Source organism: Ptychodera flava, chromosome 15 (assembly GCF_041260155.1).
Source record: "Ptychodera flava strain L36383 chromosome 15, AS_Pfla_20210202, whole genome shotgun sequence".
Lineage (NCBI taxonomy): Eukaryota > Metazoa > Hemichordata > Enteropneusta > Ptychoderidae > Ptychodera > Ptychodera flava.
Genome location: NC_091942.1, coordinates 34,851,339 through 34,870,327, shown reverse-complemented (window position 1 = coordinate 34,870,327; position 18,989 = coordinate 34,851,339). Strand labels below are relative to the sequence as shown.

Genomic DNA, 18,989 nt, shown 5'->3' with positions numbered 1-18,989 from the left:
CCCGGAACGCGACGATACTCAAAAAGGTGAAAGGTTACGTGTTACACATGTAATAAGATAAGACCTATTTATTTCGGTTCACAACTCAATCTGACATATACAGTTGGAGAGTGTGGTTCGAGTCTTCGCAAAGATGTCGTCCCCACCGATGGTCCCAGGCTATATTTCTCGCCGATCTCCTGTTGTAGCGCTTCACGGATGTGTTGGTACCAGTCAGCCACTCGCAACAGCAGTTGGAGAAGGTTGGTACCCGTACACAGTGTGTAATATTCTGAGTTGATAAAATGTGAATATTTAATACTATGAACAACTTTCAAATGTGGTAGATCGCCTGGTCTTCTGTATTAAAGCTCCAAAAATTGCTGAAGGGTGCCGGTTGGGCTGATTTAGTGGCTGGTGTTTCTTATCCTTTAGATTAGTGTATTCGTGTTGGAAACACCAACATGATCATGCAATGCAGCTTAGACCGCTCTGGCTTCTGTATGGTATCTACTACCTGTACAAGCTTGTGTTTCACAGTGAAATAAATTCTATACCTTGACCATAGTACGGCATATGGTTGACAGCGGGCAAAGTCGGAACTACAGCTCAACTTCAGTTCGAATAGTGCATCGCATCGCCAAAATTTACTTGTTGCCTTAGTCTTTGCCTTTGTCAAGGTTTGCATCTACGTGCAACTTTAGTCTAGGATAAGCATGAGCAAGAGCCATACGAATTCCACGATTTTTGTTTGTTTTTTGTTTTTTACTTTCCAATTAGGCTGGAGAATAATTTTGCAAAAATAAAGAACAAAAACAAAAATAACAGTCGTGAGTTTTTACCAATTTTCAGTACTAATTTTTTTTCATTTTCACTCATTTTTTTTTAATTTCAAGTTTCCCCCATTTCTGGGCAAGCTCTACCTCTCTAGCCATAGCTTCTGTTGTTGCCTCAAGACTTATGCTACACGGGCGTCTCTATGCAGTTGCTTCATAGCAACTTGAGCTTAATGAACACTGAGAAATTGTGATATATTTGCTTGCATGAGCTACACTCTATATTTATTCTTGTATGGAGGTATTAAACGGGATGAAAGTCTAGTATGTGTTTGTTTAACTGTACAATTTGCATCTACATCTACCACATTCCAAAAACATCCTGTCAAAATGTACACAAAAAGGGAAAAAAGTTGTGACATCGTAACACTGTATTTCTGGGATACCATGGTTACCATTTTTTCACTCAGTTTCACAACCAAGGCTGTATGTAACAAAAGATTGTCAACAAAAGAGAGTCTTCAAGTACCCTCTCGAATAAAAGAATAAAAAAGTTAAGGGGGCGTTTTTATTTGTACGTTTGTTATACTTGCACCTTCCTGTCAAATGTCAATATTTTTATACTTTGCTTTGTTTATAGCTAAATTTTTCAACCCAACCCAGCTCTGCTGCGATATTACCTGACCAATAAACTGAAAGATTCAGTCGTGTGCGGGCGCTCCGGCACACTGCGACCTACGACCCTTAGGTCGCAGTGCACCGGAGCTCCTGCACACGACTGGATCTTCCAGTCTAACCTGACCAACAAAGCAAACTAAAAATGTGCAAAGTACAGCAAATGTATGCTTCAGTGGAATGAGGTCATATCTGAAAATGTTTTAGTTTATGGCAGTTGTGCCACAAAACCCTTGATTGTTTATTAATAGCACTCATTATATTAAAGCCCCAATAGCTGTGAATTTTATGCATTATTTTCATGATTTTATTTTCAAACCTCAGTTGGTTTGTGTTAATGTGCTAACTGAAGGACTCGGATAGAAGTATCACTGGACGCTGATTTGGACCATGCCTACGTTTTTTAACAAGTTAAATAATAAATGGGTGCATCAGCACTCATAAAATGGTGCCCCAACAGAAAAGTACAAAAAAGCAGTATTTCCTGTACAAACATGTTGTGATCATAAAAGGAACAAGCATGATGCCATTTACTTGAATGCACAGCACACAGTAGTCAACATTTTGTTGTAGTAATCTTTATTTTCTTCGTCACATGAATAGTTTTTTGAAAATGGCGGGAAATGTAAAATGATGTTAAACCGTTTGAATTTACATGGCACTTTCAACACTTATGACAGTGTTATACACTTATTTAGTCTTTAATTGATCTTATTCAAAGAGAAGTCTTAGAAAACAGGGGATATTTTGAGATCAGATTATTGCACACTTGCAGCTATTGGGGCTTTAATAAAATGAATTTTCAATAATGGTCTTTACACAATAATTTTTCACTTTGTTTGCATTTTACCTCTTTTAACAATTTAGTCATTTCAACATATTTTCAGAAGCAGCGTGATTTTGACAAAAAATTCAGTTATGACTGTATTGAGGTTTAACCTCTGTGCAAAGAGTTAAGAAGATTTGAATGGCTTCCTTACAGGGAATAAGATTCAAGCAATACTTTAGAAAGGTGAAAAACTTGACTGTTGAAACTCAGAGGATGTGGCCACTCCCCTGACTTAGCAATTATTGCTTCATTAGTGTCACAAAAGGGCATTGGTACAAACTGTACAAATTGTACATTTACTGTTAGCAATCATTGCTTCATTAATCTAACATCATGAGTGCATTGGTACAAACTGTACAAATTGTAAATCTACTTAATCCACCATCGTGGAATTATCCATGATACTGAATTAACATCTGGATGGTCACCCAACAATTAAACAGCCGACTGATTAAATTGAAAAAAGTCAAAATTTTTTGCGAAAACAACATGACCTGCAGACATCTCTGTCTTCAAACCACCACATCATCTATATGCCTATAATCAAAATCAAAGCTACTTTAAGTGACCAAATATCACTTCAGACTGAAAACACAAGATCAAACCTAGCATTTTAGCTTATTATTATTATTATTGTTTCTGATAGAAAACAATTGTTTCTTGAAACAATAACCCTCAGTATGGTATGGTGGCTCTGCAGTTAATGTGAGGCATATCCAAAGTGCAGCAATATTTAAAGTGCACACATGAATTTAGAAACAATTATTAACACTCCCATTATGCTATCTTTACATATTGAAATGATTTCACAAAAACAAAGCATCTGTCCTGGAGTGTCTGAGTGTGACAACAAGTTGGAAACTGAAAGAAGTTTGATGATTATCTGGCAGTGAAAATTGTCTTAGTATATTTGCCAATAGGTTTTGTCTGCCTAGATACTGTACATCTAATTTCAAGGAATCAACTTTTAAGATTTTCATGATTCACGATTTCATTATTGTTGTAATACCAGTTCACAAGCTTGCATGGACAATCCAGATCTCCAAGTAATGACTGCCATTCTATTCAAAATGTTCAATGTTATCTCGTTACAGGGTGAACACCCACAATTTTATCACGATGTTGTCTGTAAGAAAACATTTATCATAGATAAATACAACTCGAATATTTATAGTTAGAACCTATGATAAGTCTGATGTATTGCCAACTGTCAACACAACATGTGATTATAGAGGTAATGAGCCTTGGGTAATACGGGCAAGTTATTCTCAGCCAGTTCTGTCAGAATTTCAGCTTGAGTTTGTACCTTTTTTTGCACTCCTAGATCTTTGCTAATATTTAAAGTGATATAAATTTGTCTACATTTCTAGTATCTGTTACAATCATATTTGTAAACTGCAACATGTCATTTCCCATCCTGATATGATCAATCATCATCAGTGAATATTCATGTACACTGTATGGTCACTGACTGTTGCAGTCTTACATTCGGAAATCAATTCTGTCATTCCATCATTAATTTGTTTACACTATGATATTCTTTATTTCAGACAATGCTGTACGTGTGTAACAATTTTGCAAATTGTTTTATCACTTTCAGAAGTCATACAGTAATACATACAGAAGAGAAAGAAATAGATTACATAAATATGTCAGTAATATTTTGGACTTGGATTACTTGCGACCGTTGAATTGTCTACTTTTTTGTCCTTTGGACCATAAGTCAATCTGACTTAATGCCATGACATTTTGGATTTTAATTGTAGGCAGAGATATCTCAAAAACTGATCAGTAACTTTTTCATAAACTTGGTGGGATGGCCATTTAGTCAAATGTTTCCAGAGGATTTTAGCTGTTTTTTCCTTAAACCTTTTCAAGTCCCCTTTCAAGGACTTTAGTGGAAATTTACAATTTCAACATTGCTTCAAAACCATTAACTTAATCACTATGATGTTTGTTATGAATGTTCCTTGAGTTTAACTGGAGTTAGAATTGTTAGTGTTGCAGCAATACCGGTCTTTTGCTATTTTTTAAATAATATTTTATCCATTATTAGTCAATTTTTGGCATATGTAGGTAATGACAACAATTGATATGAGCATGCATGTACCAGCTTATTTAAGTAAAACAGTGTGTGCAGTTTGGCAAAAAAACACATGCCAGATTTGTAACGAAGTAAATGTACTACAAAACCAAACTTATCGATATTATTGGTTTTATCCAATAGTCCAACTTTTGATTTTCAATTTGATAGAAAATAGATACACATGTATTAAAGGAAGATTGAGTTGCGTGATTGGTGAAAGTTTCTTATTACCTTTGAATTATTTGATACAATAATTGAATGTGAATTAGATTCATATTATCATTTTGTGAAAAATATTTTGGCAGAGCCATACAGGTCATTCAGTCAATGTTTCCCATTAAATTTGTATGGAAGTACCTCCCCTCAGTTATCGATTTTTTTTATCAGTGAAATATTCTTTGTTTTCTGTTACCACCCATGAACGTGAAGTAGAGATCATTGAGTTTTCAAAACATGCAAAGATCACAAACACACCCACTAACCCGGTCAAAATTCCACATGTCAGCATGATTTTAATCCCATGACCAACTAAATTTAGCTATGATGTATGCTTCTGTGAGTACCTGTCACATTGTGGATAAATTCAGGTTATTCATGATTAAAGTAGGTTTTTACTAACATTGCAACTATCTTAATGAAATAGTTGAAGTGTTCCATATGAATGATGATGCTTCTTTGCAACATAATTGCATTCAGTTTTGTCCTAAGCAGTGTCAATTGGCATTTTAGACTTAATTAATCTCTTTACGTACTTTACTTGTATGTAGGACTATGAAACCATGAATCGTCTGAAAAATGAAGTCATGATTGATATGAATGCAAGTAAACATAATGGCAGTTTTTCCATTTTCTGAAACTTCGTGAAAAATACCCAAACATAAACAGAATATTTTAGTCTCAATTTACAGACTTCAATATTTACAGAATTAATGATGATATCAGAAAACTGTAACTGCTTCAATTTGATCGTTTTCTTTAATTTGTAAGTCCATTATGCATGAGCACTGTCGTATCTGTTCGCATTGTCATGAAATGAAAAAAAGATTGTATTACGGTGTTATCAATAGAAATATCTCTTTAGATTCGGCTGTTCAACTCGTGTTTATGTTTCCCTGGTAGTTCTTCAGTGTGATTGGTTGATAATATTGACATACAATTTTTTTTTTGTCGTAAGCTAAATGTTTTATCGGGAAAGCAAATGAATACATTGTTTACATATTTTGATGCTACAAAGTCCATGTGAAGTCAGCTCTAAACAAAATTTACTCAATTCAAATAATTCTTCAATAAAATGTCTTCATCTAATTCTGTATGTAAATGTATTAGTGATTTGTTTCAGTATGCAAATGAACTTATTATAAGTCATTATCATTGCCAAATAGCTTTTGCCTAAAATTGTACGTTTGCAAAGAAATTATCATTGTCTTTTCCATTTGTGTTTGTTTTCAATAGAAATCTTACGGAAAGGCGGCAACGCAGCTGATGCTGCTGTGGGTGTGATTGCAGCATTGAATGTAACAGAGCCTGGTAGCTGCGGAATTGGAGGTGATGCATTCTGTATTTATTACAACAACACAACAAAGGCTGTTCAAGGAATCAATGGAAGGTACCGTCACATTGACGTTTTCATGACCAACATTTTGCACGACACTGAACAGATTACAAGATGTATATCATGTAATTCCACTACTTGATAGTTCCGTTTGATTTGTAAAAATGCCATTTAAAATCAAGAACTAAGATTTTGGATTCATGTCAGTCTACAAAAGTCATGTTGCCACCACATTGCTCTAAACCTTTGAGTATCAACTTGCTCAAGCTCATTAATCTTTTTTATATCTTAAAGACATATCCAAAACTGGGGGTTTTGTGTTGAACTACACCTGTTGCCTTTGACTATATGCCATATCTTATCGATTTTTTCTAAATGCGTAATATATCATTTATGACGGGTACTTGACGTGAAATATTGCAGCTGACATACAGTTCGTGATTGAGGTGATTGTTTAAAGACAGTTTCGTGCAATACTGGAGCATATTATACACACCATTTAACTTTTTCAACATCTTTAGATTTATGACATGCATAACTATTTCTGACAACTACACCAGTGTGTGTGTGGAAAGACAAAGTTTTTAGCAATAAAAATTTACTCTGTGCCATGTTTGCAAGCTGTTTAAATGAGCAGAGTACCTGATAGTGCATTATGTTTTATGAAGAGTAGATCAAAGCATTGTGGTTGATACAATTGGATCAAAATATTGATAAAGAATAATCATATCTTGCATTTGCTGTAGTTTTGACCTAAATTTACCCCAAATTTACCATATCAATAATTACCAACCTGCCTTCCCCATTTCTCTGTACAGAGGTCCATATTTACTATTAATAGCGATGGTGTTGGGATGAATGATGGTGGTGAAAGGGTAGAATTGCCATAAACAAAATATGTAATTGGATAACAAAAAATAATTTGATGTTTGCACACCATGTATGTTGCCCTTAAATAAATTCAATAATTCAAAAATGTTGACTTTTCTGCAAAACATTCTGAGTAAAAGAAGATAGTCTCCCCCGTAACTCTTCTATCGTATTGTCTAAATTTGTTGGTCTGAGTTATGAATGTCAGTAACACTTAAGTTTATCGTGAGAAGTTTCATTGGTTGTCGCTTGTTATTTTGCCTGCTGCCTGAAAACAGTCCAGTGCTTCAAAGCTCTTGAGTCTCACAGCTGTTCAGTTGCATCAATTGAAGAGTGGACTTTTTACTGTTTCTGTATCTTAGTTGTGTATCAGCAATTCCAATAACAATGCTGTATGTGCTTTCCTTTCCTTTGTTTTCTGGCCGACAGTGGAAGAGCTCCGGCAGGCCTTACATTAGAATACTTGAATGGCCTTGGCTATGACGAAAATAATCCAATTCCTTCGCGCCACGCTTTGAACATAACAGTCCCTGGTGCTGCTGCATGCTGGGTAGATACAGTAGAGACGTTTGGAAGTGGTCAGGTTGGCACTGTTGAATTTAATTTCAAATCAGATATTAGAATTTATTTTTATAGCTTTAAAAAGAATATTTCATCTGCCTGTTTGGTACATGACTTTTCAGCCAATTATACTACAGCTTTCAATTTAGTGTAACACATCGAGAAGATAGGACCAACGTTGTTTTGGAGTAAATTGATAACATAAACATTGGATTTTGGAGCCACTAAAGTAATTAACCAGGCACTATCAGTGTTTGTAGAAGTAGATATGGGTGATATGATTTTGTTTTAATCATTTACATTATAAAAATTGTGTTGCCACGATAATGATAATTTTTGTCCTAGAATTATTTTTCTGACATTATTGCACATCTTAGAGTTGAGTATTCCAACTAACAAGCAGCTCAGGTGATCAAGGTATACTGGTAAACCCGCAAAACATGGTGTAATAGATTGCAAATGTGTCCAACACATAAGATAGAGATTCTGTTTCACAATATTTTCTTTTATAAATTTAGAAGAGTAATGTAGACATCACTGCTACCTTTTATCAAGATTACTTTTGAAGTTGCACGAAGAAAAATATCTTTGTATGGAATCATATAGAGAGTGAACTTCACCTAATCTTAAAGGTATAAAGTGAACTGCACTGAGGCAATCGTTAACCTAGGGTGATTTTAATTATAAACATGTATTAATTCTTCAATCAAAGTTAGGTGTGTCGCATTATGTGCTTTTTATCCTCTAAATAAAATGCTGTAACTCTAATAATCAAAAGCCATCTGTGTATTAATACCTCTTTGCATGCAATCATCAGCTACTGTGCTGTTTTCATAATGTCATCTGTCCACCTAGTGAACAGTCTTTCATTTCCAACGCACTGATACCTTGCAAAGACTCTGTGAGGCTAATCAACCATTTTCCCAGTATCTATCACATCACCTGTAACTTTGATAGCACAGAAACCGCTCACTTCCTGAAGTTGATTTTCTATACTGTATTAACAGCTGACACTGATGGACATAATGGAACCGGCCATTAAACTTGCTGAGAATGGATTCCCTGTGCATCTGTTGTCTGCGATGAGTTGGAAAGGTAGCGAGGGGTTATTCACCAACCCAAGCAATCGTTTTGGAGGAGACATGTTGTTGAATGGTCAGGCACCGAGAACTGGAGAAATCATGACACTGCCATTGATGGCTCAAACATTCCGAGTAAGTCAATTTTGTCTTTACATAGACGGTAGAAGACTCCTTTCTATTTATTGTCTATCTAATATTGAACACTATGTTTTAAATTCAAACTGTTACTTAAAGGGGAAGTTCACCAAGGATGATTTTTACATATGTGCTAGCTTTGTGGTCACTTACCCCGGAAAAGCTATTTTCGCCATTTATAACTTGCAAGATTTTTTACAAAAAACGATAGAAATAGTACAGGAAGTTGCCCATGTAATTTGAATCATGGGAAAAAGCGCCAAGCTTGGAGCTTGCATAATGTGATGTGGAAGGGACCATTTTCCCATGGGTATGGCATTGTCCACTCACCCATGCTTAAACCAGGCTGTGCGTATTTACATAATTTTTGTTTATACTGTTTATCCTTGCATAAACAATGAATCCCTTATAATAAACTTTCCACTGTCAGATTTTGTGTTGCTGTTTACTATTGTGTTACTGTGAGTGGACAATGTGGGGCCATACTCGTCCGGAGATGGTCCCTTCCATATCACATTATGCAACATGGGCAACTTCGTGTACTATTTTATCGTTTTTTGTAAAAAATCCTGCGAGTTATAAATGGTGAAAATAGTTTTTCCTGGGTAAATGACCACAGAGCTACCACATATGTAAAAATCATCCTTGGTGAACTTCCCCTTTAAGCAATAAAGCACACCCGTGACGTTATACCACGAGATTTTGACCAGTTCTCGACATATACACACGAGCGATAGCGAGTGCATATATGAAGTGAACTGGTCAAAATCTCGTGATATAAATATATATATATATATATATATATATATATATATATATATATATATATATATATATATATATATACTGATTATTCAATTTATATTCCACCTTTTGTTTTACCTTTACATCGCGTGTGGGGGGAGGGGTCACCCTGTTTAGCTCATATTTGGTTTTATATATAAATACCAAAAAGAGCTTATATGATGAGTCGGTTGCGTCTGTATGTCTGTATATTTGTGGGTATGTATGTGCGGATGTATGTCCGTCACACACAAGGCTCCCATACCGCCAAAGCTACTGTCTCAGTATTTGGTGTACAGGTAGATGTAGGGGTTGAGATGTGAATTTGTTCAAATGAACATATCAGTGTCAAAATGTGCAAATGAGGTAGAAAAAGGGAAATCCTGCAAATGTGCAGGAGTGGTGGCAGTGAACTGAATCAGCCACACAATCTGAATAAGAGGATTTTGACCTTTAACCTATTTGTATGCAGGGTACCTATTATGTTTGGGAGTGGTAGCAGTAACTGAAACAGCTAATTGTCATTTCCTGTCATTGTTTATGAACTGTGACATATTAACAGATCTGCTGAAACCATGGATGGTCTATTTTTGTACGTACATCCATGGTTGAAAGATTCTCTGCTATGCATGTTGCTGAAGTTGACTTCAGTACCTAAAGTTTCAGACGTTATTTACTTTTGTCATTCTTAATTTTCTGGTTTAAATATTTCTTGTTTCTGGTTGTACTGTGCAGAAATTGTCATTACATCAACGTATAATTTTCCCGCACTGAACAGATAGAAATAACACTTATTGTTGATCTTTGGTATGTACCAATTCTGATCAAATTTGAGCGACACCGTATAATTGCGGTATATTTTTGAAAGTTGGAATAAGGGGGTCACCCTGTTTTCGAAAGTTGGAATGGGGGGGGGGGGGGGGGGTCAGCCACTTTTTGACGTCACCAAAAAATAATCCACCCCCCACCCCAGGCCGAAGAAGCTGACCAGTCCCTAATTTCATCGTTTACGCAGTGGAGCTTACAAAATGTGACCCGAATTCGTCTTTGACCTTCAGCCAGTCGTAAATAACAAGCCAAATTCTTTGTGTCAAGGTCAACCTCACCTAAGCAAACAATAGAAGGACAATGTTGCGGCAGTTTAAAAGTTCCACTAGGTTTTGTCAATGCCATGGAAAAATATAACTTATCAAAGTAGTTAGTGGATCTCTAATGAAGATTTCATTCAAAGTACTTTATTTTAACATGGTGAAATATTAATTTTCCAACAGCAAACCAATTGTACAATCCTACTTTCTTCAATGAACCATTTTCCAAAAGTGAAATACTGTAACTGCCTGTCAAAATATCTTTCAGCCACAAATAAAATTTCTGAATATTGCAATTATCACATAAAAAACCAGAGTTTTCACAGATTATTATTTAGTATACTACTGACTTGGTAGTGTAGTTGTGGTAATACATACTGTGCATTGTGGATTTAAATCTGATCATGATTTTACTGACTTGCGCTGGTACATGTCCTGGTGTCAAAAGTTGTAAGGACCAGAATGTGTTAATAGATTGTGTGCAATGTTTTACACATATTTTGGGTTGTACCTATTTTATGATAGGAACTTGCTACAAATGGCAAAAAAGGATACTACGAGGGCAGAATTGCTCAGGCTATATCTGATGTGGTGAAAGAGCACGGTGGCGTCATGGAAATCAGTGATCTGAAGGTCCATGAATCAACATTTGACGTCCCCATCTACACTGACTACAAAGGTGTCAGGGTCTATGAAATGCCACCAAATGGACAAGGTATCACGGCATTGATGGCTCTGAACATCCTGGAAGGTATCCCAGGACTCAAAGGTTAGTCAATTCATTTCCAAACGTTTATACGTTATAATCATGAATACCTCTTGATAATCTGCCTATTATTTTGTTATGTTCAATAATAAGAATACTATACAAAAACAAACATGCTAACTTCTAATAATTTTTTCACCATTTTTGTTTTGAATGTCAACCATAATTCCTTGTTCAGCTCCCAAAGATTACTGTTGATATACGCAATGTTCACTTTGTCAACTCGGCCCATATTTGTGTAAACTGCATTATTATTGTTGAAAAGTGAATTCTGGTCTGGACTAGAATTAAAGTGTAAACAATAATAGTGCATTTTACACATATAGACGCTAAGTTGAAAAGCTAATTAGTGGGTGTTTCAACATTCTTTTGGGAGTAGAATAAGAAGTTGCAGTTGACATACCAAATAAAATATGACAAAATCATCAAAAGTTAGCATTACTGGCCGTTTAACAGACTGTGTGTAAATTCCTCCTGTAAGGCAGAGTTTTGTTGCTTGTTGGTCTAGCCATATATCAAAGGATCTGCATATTATATTGTGTATCAAGGAAATAAACACTTTCGTTATTCCATGCTTCATGAAATTGATACGGCCAGAAGATGCCGACAAAAAATAGCTATTATCAAAGCTCAAATTTTAATGATGATATTTAGAAACTCCAATATTACCACTGATCACCATTTTTTCTTTCCCAATTTACCAGAGATGGGTCACAACTCCACACAGTACCTCCACCATCTCATAGAGTCACTCAGACTTAGTTTTGCAGACACCACATACTATGTAGCTGACCCAGCAAAAGTCAGCGTTCCAGTCACAGGAATGCTTTCAAAGGAGTATGCAAATGAGAGACGTGCCCTGATTGATCCAAATAGGTCAGTATTATCTCCCATATACCAACGTGGTGCAAATAAAGTACATATCGAATTGTCGAATATTCAGCTCAATGACTCCCATAAAATGTTTTCTGTTAATGATATTAGGAATGCTGTCAGTAAGTTGGAAAAGAGTAAAGCTTGCGGTCCTGATGGTATTTCATCTGAACATATACTGTATTCTATTCATAGACTTGCTGTACCTCTGACCATTATTTCTAATGCCTGTTTGTTACATGGTTATTTACCTTCTAGTATGATTTCTACTGTTTTGGTGCCTATTATCAAAGATAAGGCCGGTGATATAGCTGACAAGGGCAATTATCGACCCATTGCGTTGTCATCTGTATTTTCTAAGATTTTTGAAAATGTCTTGTTAACTTATATCGAGTCATATTTATATACATCAGATAACCAGTTCGGTTTTAAAGCCGCACTTTTCAATCCCAGGTTCTCGCATTAGTGGAGTTCTCCTCCCAGTCAAACACATGGCCAGTACGATGTTTGATTTCTATTACATTTATTACACAAACTGATTTCAATCTTTTGTCACCTTTTGCTAATCCTGCAAATAGAGCTTATATAACCGTTTGATTGACGGTCGGTTCAAATTGCCAACGGTCATTTATTCCCCAGCACCACACTCGAATTTCCTTAAAAACGTCTTCCAGTCACGTTAGAATTTGAATATAACCACAGGGTTCGATCGGCAGCAGCTTCGTGCTGACCGCTTGGCAGTCTGTCAGCGTTTTTGCGGTCAGAAAGAACTAAAAAGTGGCATTTTCTGGAGCGTGTGCCCTCATGTTGCCTGTTTGGTGTCCACTTACACAATGAACGCCGCCATAGGTTTGCGGCCTTTTAAAGGGAGGCTCCGCCTTGAAGGCTAAACATTCTACAGATCAATGTATTTATCTCTTAAAGGAAGTTATTCAGTTTTATAAGACACATAAACTCCCATGTTTTTATGTTTTATGGATGCCTCTAAGGCGTTCGACCGTGTCAATCATTGGACACTTTTTCAGAAGCTTTTATCGAGAGGAGTTCCTGAAGTATTCGTACGACTGATTGTTTTTTGGTATAGATCTCAGCAAGTGTGCGTTAGGTGGGGATCTACAATATCTACTGTATTTAATGTTTTAAACGGTGTTCGTCAAGGGGGCATTCTCTCGCCACTTTTCTTCAATGTTTACATTGATGAACTTAGCTCTAGTTTATCCAGTTGTAATGTTGGCTGTCTTTTTGATGATTTAGTTATCTTTTGCCCGACAAGCAAGGGCCTGCAAAAACTTATTCTTATTTGTGAGGTTTACGGTGCTGAACATGATATCATTTATAATCAAAAGAAAACTGTATGTGTGATTGTAATGCCCAATAGTTTTAAACTTATCAATATGCCTGAAATCTGTCTTAGTGGTATGAAGCTTTCTTTTGTCCATTCGTACAAGTATTTGGGTGTCTTTATAATTAGCTCTTTCAACGATGACGATGACATTAAAAGACCAATGCGGCTATTGTATATTCGTGGTAACTTTCTTTTCAGGAAGTTTGCTTACTGTTCTATACAGGTGAAAACCAGATTATTTAAATCATTTTGCTCAAATTTATACTGCTGCCAGCTTTGGTCCACCTTTACAAAGCGCTCTCTAACGAAAATTCGAGTGGCGTATAATAATTGTTTCAGACGACTTTTTAATCTGTCAAGACGTTGTAGTATTAGTACCATGTTTGTTGTCTATGATGTATTGCCTTTTTGCGAGTTACTGCGTAAAAACACTTTTAACTTTATGAACAGAATTAAGAGATCTCAGAATTCTTATATTAAGACTATTTATGCTTTTACATATATTGACTCACTCCAGTGCAGGCGCTGGAGAACTATTTTATACTGAAGTTTTTTTTCCTGTATAGCTGATTTTTGTGTGTATCTGTTATTTTTTCTTTATTTTATGGTATTTTTCTATGGACCTAGAGCCTGATTCAAATAAATATATTAAATAAAGTACACATATAAGATAAATTCTAAACTTGCCTGGAACAATTTTTCAAACCCCTGTATATCAACTCTATAAACTCTATATCAAAATTTTGCCTGACAAACTTATTTGGAAAAATACACCACTTTCCTTCTTCAATACGGTTTTGACATGTCACAGACTACATAATAAGCAGTAAACTTTGTAGAGTGCAAAAGTAAATCCAGATCACATCTTTTAATCCATTGCTTTATACTTCCATCCATAGCAAAGTACCTTCCCATGTATAGTCTATTGGCTAACTCATCACTGATTTTTTTCCCCAAGGGCAATCGAAGTTACTCGTGGCAACCCCCCTAGTAGTGACACTGTGTATTTCACAGTGGTTGATGGTGATGGTAATGCGTGTTCCTTCATCTGCAGTAATTACCAAGGCTTTGGTACTGCACTTGTACCAGAAGGTTGTGGTTTTACTTTGCAGGTACAGTTTATCGTTTTACAATCACCAGTACTTTGGAAACTTTCTCTCAATTTTAGAGTACATTATTTGAATGCTTTGCTGAACCTGTATAGGCATCATATGGCACACGACCACTAATTTATTTCCCATAGGCCAACACAGTAGCGTTGAGCTCGATTTTCCTATTTTAAAACATTCAGCGTCACGAATCCTCCTAACAGGTGTTAGGTCAATGTCAGCTTGACTACTGATGAATTTTTCGTGTGGGCAAGTTCACAGAAAATTTGAGATAGCGATGAAAATAGCGCCCTCAGTGGTGTTTTTGACAAAATTCAGGCTTATTATTATGATTTCTTTGGCCCTTAGAACTCATATTACCGCTGAATGCTTCAGCCATTATTCACAACAGTCTGCATTATTTTGATTCAGGCAGAAAAATATCTTTACAAAAATACTTGACATTAAAGTTCAAACTAGACAAGCATCCATGCAGATATCAAAACTTCAAGGTCTGCACTATTTTTCTTCCAAACTATCTTCGTGGGTAACAAACCCGGAAGTGAATTAGCGGTCTTGTGCCATATGTGTACTTGTATCAGATACAGTTTATTGCTTCTATTATATTGTTTTTGCCATCCTCAGATATTTTCATCACAGGTGATTATCTTGTAAATAATGTGAAGAGCCTGTGATATTGTTTTTCTTCCAGAACCGAGGTGCAAATTTCACTCTTGAGACAGATCATCCCAACGTGGTGGCGCCAGACAAGAGACCCTACCACACCATTATTCCTGCCCTAGCAACCTCAGCCACCACAGGCGACTTGTTGGCATCATTTGGTGTGATGGGAGGATTCATGCAACCCCAGGGACATGTTCAGGTACACATAGACTTTTACAGTTTATCGTTTGTCCGTTTTCAATCAGATCTGATGGCAAATGGGTTCAGATAAGTAGCTGAGGCATTGCAGTCCTTATGAAATATGGAAAGGGAAGGCTGGGGAGGTACGGAGAGATGTCTGTGTGATATCTTAAAGTTGTTTGAGGAATTATCTTTAGCATTTACTCCCTACACCAGATTTCTTGAGGTAACCACATTGTCTTGAATTACATGCTTTTACTTATATAGCAGATATTGATTTAGAAGGAGAATATTAATTTTATACCATCTACTTTCATGACAGGTGCTTCTGAACATGTTTGAATTTGGTATGGACCCCCAGACAGCCTTGGACGAGCCACGTTTTTGCATACAAAGCGTGACATCAACTTCCCAGAAGGTATCGATGGAAGACGGCATCCCGGACTCTGTCATGCAAGAGTTGTCAGCCATGGGTCACACCATCGAGGGACCAATCACAAATAGCAGTAGATCACTGTTTGGCAGGGGACAAATCATTACAAAAGGAGCATGGTGGTTGGATGCCCGAAGTGAGCAAGATAAAGTGTACTTCCATGATGATAAGAATGTGTACTGGGTTGGTTCTGATCCAAGAGCTGATGGAATGGCAGGATTGGTCCTGTAAGCCAGTAGTCAGTACATCCTTACTCAAAGTTCTCTTTTCTCTCCTATACCCTCTTTTCGCTGTGGTGTCGTGATCTACTACAGGAAACAATAGGTTTTTAGCTCCCATAGCCATATGTATATATGGCAATGGAAGCTATTCTTATAGGCTAGGGAAATGTCTGTATGTATGTATGTCTGTATGTCTGTATGTCTGTGTGTCTGTATGTCTGTATGTCTGTATGTCTGTCCGTCAACATCAAAAACTCCAAAACCGCTGCACATTTCATCTTGATATTTGGTGTGTACATGGATAATGGGCTGTAGATGAGATTTTGTTCAAATGAAGTTGTCATTGCCAAAAATATGCAAATTAGTGCCAAAAAAGGCGTTTTTGGTAAAAAATCTCCTTCTTCATAACCGCTGGTCAGACAGCTTTGATATTTGGTATACAGGTCCCTAGGGATAACCCAACTTGGATTTGTTCAAATTGTGATGAAATATGCAAATCTGTATTTTTAAGGAATTTTTTGTCATTTTTGGTCAAAATTTATTTCATCAAAACCGCTCGTCTGACAGCTTTGATATTTGGTATACAGGTTCCTACAGATAAACTTAATATGATATATAGAATATATGATGAAATCTGCAATTTTGTATTTTTGGTGCAATTTTTGCCGTTTTTGGTCAAAAAATGTGTTTCTCAAAAACTACTTGTCTGATGCCTTTGATATTTGGTATACAGGTTCCTAGGGGTTCTCTTAGTGTGATATAGTGAAATTTGATGAAATCTTCAATTTTTGTATTTTTGAGTCAATTTTTGCCGTTTTTGGTCAAAATATTTGTTCTCAAAAGTTAGTCATGTGATAGCTTTGATATTTGGTATACATTTTTATACATAATTATGATGAAATCATCAATTTTGTATTTTTGCAGCTAATTTTGCCATTTTAGGTCAGGCCATCCTGCAATGAGCTATCAAAGATCTCAACCTTCTTCATCAATACATGTCACGAAAAGTTGCTCTCTACATAACACAGCAGAGCTCTGTCGACTATTTGGTCGCTTGTTTTTTTCAAAACCGCTGGTCAGACAGCTTTAATATTTGGCTAACAGGTCCCTAGGATGACCTTAGTGAGATGATTTCATACAGTCAGGAAATACTTAATTTTGTATCCATGTCTATAGTAGCTTCAGGGACATTGGCCCTATGTTCAAGATAATGCGGTGATTCAGTAAGCATTTGAAATGGTAAACTGTATTTGGTGTTGAAATGCGGTAAAAAATAATGAGAAAACATAGCTGAGGTGATTTCAGCAGGTTTGGTTTCCAACAAATATATTCAAAGTTTTTTTCAATGTTAAAGAGTCCTGGCAAATTTTGAAAAAAATCCAAACAAATGTCAATAAAAAAATCAGCCACAGAAGGTTTGTCAAAAAGAAAAGGTGGGATAGTGGGAAAAAAGAATGTACAATGTATCGGATAAAAAGATAATGTTCCTCATCAATCTTCCAGACAACCCCCTTTTATCAAATGGTACACCCCTGATGTATTTTTGTGTGCAATTAACCATGCAGTGTATTTTAGTTTAAGATGTCAATCAAGTTAGGTAAGGATTTGAAAGGAATAGTCAAGTTCACCACAGTTAAATTTCTTAACTTTATCTCTTGTGTCATCATCCTTGTGTAATTGGTTAAGTTTGTATGTTGCTCCAGATGTGGATGTACCAGCTGTTCTGGAAGAAAACAATGTTTACTTTTTCCTGTAGGGTTTCTGAGTTGATGATTATATGTTGAAATCTCTCCATGTATCTGGTGCATGGGCAAAATGTAAATACTGGTTGCATGTTATGTATTTCAGTCTATGTCAAATATTGTAAATGAAAAATCATGAACAGTTTGCTGTGTGCTTGTAAAAGATAACATGTTTGTCAATACATATTAAAACTGCCTTGCAGTTTGATTGTCTTAAAAATTATCACAGAAGTAGAAAACGAAAAGAAACTAATCAAATTGCTGTAACATATTCACCCTCAGTGTCTGTAGGCCTATACTTAACTATTTTATCATTACATTCAGCTTTTTGTTATATCTTTATCACTCTTCATGGGCCAAGGCACACTTGGGGTCAATGTCATCACTGAGTGCCAGTCTGTGAATGTCAGTCTGTCTGTATGTGTATGTCCATGTTTCATACAATTGTGGTTTGTTTTGATAACTGTATGGGAGCGAACAGTGATTATTGTCACTATTTTTTCCATACCTCACAGGAAAGGGTTCACACAATAACTTTATTTGCAAAATTTAACAAAATCTGGTGTCTTACTAACCAAGAAATATAATGTCAGTATAATATATAAGCTTTCAAAATTAGAACACAATATCTTTATGATGAAACTAATCAGCTAGATTAATTCACTTATAATTACAAGATCAGTGTTGAAACAATGTGCTCTTATCAGTACCAAATATGGTACAAGACTTCTGATGGCCAGGTTGGCACTTCCAACCCTAAAAACTTTCAATGAAACAAGCCATGTACCAATATGATTCAGGCAATAAGTGAAATTCCATGAAATGTGTGCAACCAAGACTTTCCATTCAAAGAAATATCAGTGCAATTGCCAAGGTTACCATGTATACCTGGACTATTATGTTCTACTTATCAGGACTTTTATGTTGGTCAAAATAAAATAAAATAAGTCTTAAATCCATGCAATTCACACAGTTTTGAAATTGTATGAAACAAGTTCAACCAATAATTTTTTATTGAACGAATGTCAATGCAATTGCAAAGGAAACCATATTTGGTAGTACTGATGGGCAGCTAGTCCAGACGGTGATTTTCCATAGCATCAACAGGCATACTTCAGCATATTGTAAGGTCTTTCAAAATTATCAACACCGATTGCAGGGAGAAAATATTTTATGATGAAAATTAAGAAATTCTCAAATTTGTACATATCTATGTATGTTAGGAATTATATTTCAGCCAT

The 18,989-nt window shown here is 35.9% G+C and overlaps 1 protein-coding gene across 1 annotated transcript; it reads left to right on the top strand.

The window, feature by feature from the left end:
- Positions 1-6: 6 nt before the first annotated feature.
- LOC139151998 (glutathione hydrolase-like YwrD proenzyme) lies at positions 7-16,509 on the top strand. The gene is made up of 9 exons (XM_070725075.1): positions 7-242; positions 5,798-5,951; positions 7,197-7,350; positions 8,336-8,542; positions 10,942-11,185; positions 11,887-12,058; positions 14,359-14,512; positions 15,201-15,371; positions 15,675-16,509. Exons 1-9 carry the CDS (start codon positions 134-136, stop codon positions 16,014-16,016), a joined length of 1,707 nt encoding a protein of 568 aa, XP_070581176.1. The 5' UTR covers positions 7-133; the 3' UTR covers positions 16,017-16,509.
- Positions 16,510-18,989: the final 2,480 nt, after the last annotated feature.

What these genes read in the sequence shown, in the direction of transcription:
- LOC139151998 (XM_070725075.1), top strand. Translation starts at nt 134, where the DNA reads ATGTCGTCCCCACCGATGGTCCCAGGCTATATTTCTCGCCGATCTCCT. An exon ending in CGCAACAGCAGTTGGAGAAG is followed by an intron (nt 243 to 5,797) that starts GTTGGTACCCGT and finishes TGTTTTCAATAG; the next exon opens with AAATCTTACGGAAAGGCGGC. An exon ending in TGATGGCTCAAACATTCCGA is followed by an intron (nt 8,543 to 10,941) that starts GTAAGTCAATTT and finishes ATTTTATGATAG; the next exon opens with GAACTTGCTACAAATGGCAA.